General features: G+C 55.1%; 1 protein-coding gene across 1 annotated transcript in view; it reads left to right on the forward strand.

The window, feature by feature from the left end:
• The first annotated feature begins 3,456 nt into the window (after positions 1–3,456).
• The window catches only part of VAX2 (ventral anterior homeobox 2), a 35,233-nt gene continuing 35,068 nt past the window's right edge, over positions 3,457–3,621 (forward strand). The window contains exon 1 of the mRNA XM_006881004.1: positions 3,457–3,615. Within this exon, the coding sequence (XP_006881066.1) occupies positions 3,457–3,615 (159 nt within the window). The remainder of the gene's footprint in view (positions 3,616–3,621) is intronic.

Below are 3,621 nucleotides of genomic sequence, written 5' to 3' on the forward strand. Positions count from 1 at the left end.
TCTGGGGGGGGGCCTCTCCATCCTTCCTGCTGTAAACCTAGAACCAGCCAGATGTCCACCTGCAGCCTGGGAGTCCTCGAGGCTTCAGCCAGTGTGTCCAGGACCCTCCCGCTCTGCAAGGAGCCCCTAATCTGGGGACCCCATGCAGGCCCTCAGGGCCACTGACCTCAGGACGTCCAGCTCGTCCTTGGTTGCTGCGGTCTGAGGGATCAGGTCGGAAGCGCGGATTTTGTCTACACTGGAGTGGAGGCCAGGCGGGAGATGCTGAAAGGAAGCAGCAGAGGCCTCTCTGCCCTGCCCCCTACCGGCAGGGATTGCCCCTTCACGACCCCCAAATCTAGATTTCTTACTTGCTTTCTGAAAAAAGGCAACGCTGGGCATTGTCTCTCGCTTTCATATCTTCCCCCTGCACCTCTTCCTGTCTTTCTTTGTGCCTGTCCCTCTCTTCCATACTCCTTTCCCCTTCTCTTTCTCTCCCATCTCTCTCTGTCTCTGTCTCTTTCTCTCCATCTATCTTCTCTGGCTGCCTCTCGCCAGCAAGGGCTGACCACATAGGCCCCAGCCCAAGTGGCTGTACCTAGGCACAGGTGCACCCATCATGTCTTCAGATCTGACAGAAAGGTGTGACTGCCCAGGAGGGAGGGAGACAGGCAGGAGCCTGGGGACCCTACACAACTAGCCTCCTGGGGCAGTGTGCCCCCAGTGGAACAGGACGCTGCTCAGGGGAGCCTGGGGTAAGAGAATCTGTGGTTCATGCAGCCTCCAGGGAGAATCTCAGCCTCCTTCCTCCATACTGGCTGCTGCTTGGGGTCCAGAAGCCCTACTTGACCCCCAACCTTATCCCCAGCCTTTGGGGACAAGAAAAAGCTTCTCTTTCCTGCAGAAGACCTAGTCACACAACAATACAACAAACACAAGAAAGGCCAAGGACAGGCGTGGGAGGAAGGAGAAGGCGAGATTCCTGTGCGTGTCAGCACAGCCGGGCCTGGGACATCAACTGATTCTCCCTGTAGAGGCGCCAGCAACATGCCCCCGATGTGGGCCTGCAGACCCCAGAAGAGGATGTCCAAAGGGACACTGGCCAGAGATGTCATTCAGGAACAATTCAAATGGGGGAAATAAAGCCATTCTGTTTGAACAGAAACCTGTGTCTCTGCGGCAGGGGCCGCTAGGAAGGAGAGGCATCAGCTAGGTTTCTGTTCAGCATTTTAAAAAACTCAATCTAGAAGAGATTCACACTTGAGCAGTATCTTGGCACAATTAGGTCAGCAAAAGCAGGGAATGGGGAACCAGGCTGGGGAGCACCCTGGCATGTGGAGAGGGTGTGGTGGAGAGTTCAGCTGTACCCCTAAAGGCCAGGACCTGATAGGCCTCCAAAAGACCTCTGGCTATGCTGCTCCAGTCTAGAACAGGTCTCAAGTCTGTGCATCTCAGTCCTGTGTGACCTTCTCCTCAGGGGCTCCAGTGACCCCATTGTTAGGTGTCATTCAATCCACTATAATAGTGAACCCTAAGGACTGTCCTGAGCCCTCCTCTCCAGCTGCGAGATGCCCACTGATCCAGTCACATTGCACAACATCCTTGTTGAAAGACTTCCTCAGATTACAGAGACCTTCTTGGTCACTCCCCACGCACTCCAATAGCCCAAAGAGTGCCCTTCTGCACAACCCTGTCACTTACCTGCAGGTAGCCACCCTCCCACCTGCTCCCACCCAAATCACCTTAGGGCTTGGGTTCCCTTCCCTCCTATTCACCCAAGGGGCCATCCCCACCCTTTTGCTCTTCCCCTTTGCTGGGTCCTGTCATGAATCTGTTGGCTAACTGCTGATCCCTGCCTTGTGAGGCTCGGGCCACGCTGTCCACACACCTGCCTGTTCACGTCCACATGCATGTGCACACACTCATACACACAAGGATGCTGCCATCTTTGAACAGATGTGGAAGGCTGCAATCCCTTGAACCTGGCTGCTCCCAGAGAGACCCTCAGACAGCAAAACACATGGGCATGCAAAGCAGAAGAGGGGCCGCAGTGGGGAGCTCCCCCGGAGCCCCCCCCCAGGGTATCCACACTTCACACACACATCTTCCATATCTCTGGTGTGACCAACCATTTCTCTAAGCTGCTTTCTGGGGCAGAGAAAAGGCAAGCTGGGCCTGGCTCTTCCTGGCACTGCGGAGAGAGAGGTTGGTCTTGGATGGCCCTGATCTCCTCAGACAAGGTCATAAGAGCTGCAAAGGAACCCCAGAGACTGCTTCTCAGCTAATCCCTGCCCACTGGTGCTCCCCCAAGCACTCTCCCTGCTTGCTGCCCTAGGCCCAGCCTGCTGGAGCAGGAGTTGGGAGCCCACGACAGGATAGAAGAGTATGTCTACTTTCTATTCCAGTCTAGGATGCTAAGCCTGGGTGTGGAGGCCTCAGAGGCGGAAGGACCAGCTGCTCACTGGCCTCTGACTGGTCTCACTCTTCAACCCTCCTGTCTCTGTTCTTTCCTAGGGCGAGTGCAGCACAGTCTCCCTGACGCATCCTTCCCAGCCTGTTTGCATCCCCCTCTCCACCTTGTTCTCTGGGGCTCCCTCAGAGAGGCCTGCAGGCTGCTCTCCAGAACGTGGCTGTGGGTGTGAATCTGGGGGAAAGGCCGCTGAAGCCCAGGCCTGAGGTAGGCCCTCTCTGATCACCACCCAGCCCGGGGCACCCGACTGCTATTTTTCTGCCGTTGTTAATTGCCATTGAGTTGAGTGCAACTCATAGTGACTCTATGAACAAAAGACCTAAGCCTTTCCATAACCATCGTCATTTCTCCAAGTTCATAGTTTCCAGAGGCACATGGTTTAGGAAGTGGATGCCACTCCTGCTTCCCAGTTTTATAACTGTGAGCTCCACCAAATACTGTCCACACTGGGAAAACCATTCTGGTATTTGATACCCCAATGGTACAAGGTTCAGCATTACGGCGACTCAGGTTACTTCCTATGGCACAGTGACAAAGAGTGACGTACAAAGTGGAAGAGTGTTCCCCCAGATGTAACAGCACTAGTCTCATTTAGCAGTGGTTAAGAGTCATCAGGTCGAATACCACTGGGAGGAAGTTTTGCACAAAAGACCTGAACTCTGTTCTAAAACTACCATAATTTCTGTACATTTATAGAGTTTAGAGAGTTTCTGCTACTCAACATTATATTGCTTCAGTTGTTGTCTAAAATACACACAACGAAACCTGCACCATCTCCACATTTACTGAACGAACAATTTAACAACATGGCTTGCCTTGTTGCCCCGTGGTGGTGGGACCATCCTCCTTTTCTGACTTGTTCACTAAACTCGCTGCCCACTAAGGCTCCTTGGTTGGGATCGCTTTGGTCTCAAATAGCCAGCTGGCACTTGGGCTCTGAGTCGGCTGAGCCGGCGGGTATAGCGAGGCGGTACTGCCCGGGATGGGCGGGGAGTAGGGTGCGGGGTATGGAAGGATTAACACCCTTTCGGACAGGGTGCCGGGGTCTCCGGGGCCGCCAGGTCCGCGTGCAGCACGCAGCTCCCGGACACAGCACGCGGCTCCGGAGTTTCGTGCGTGGCGCGGAGGAGCCGGCCAGTCCCCTCCCGGCCAGGCGCCCTGGCCGCGTGCGC

This window comes from Elephantulus edwardii, unplaced genomic scaffold (assembly GCF_000299155.1).
Source record: "Elephantulus edwardii isolate Elephantulus edwardi_28Jun2011 unplaced genomic scaffold, EleEdw1.0 scaffold00011, whole genome shotgun sequence".
Classification (NCBI taxonomy): domain Eukaryota; kingdom Metazoa; phylum Chordata; class Mammalia; order Macroscelidea; family Macroscelididae; genus Elephantulus; species Elephantulus edwardii.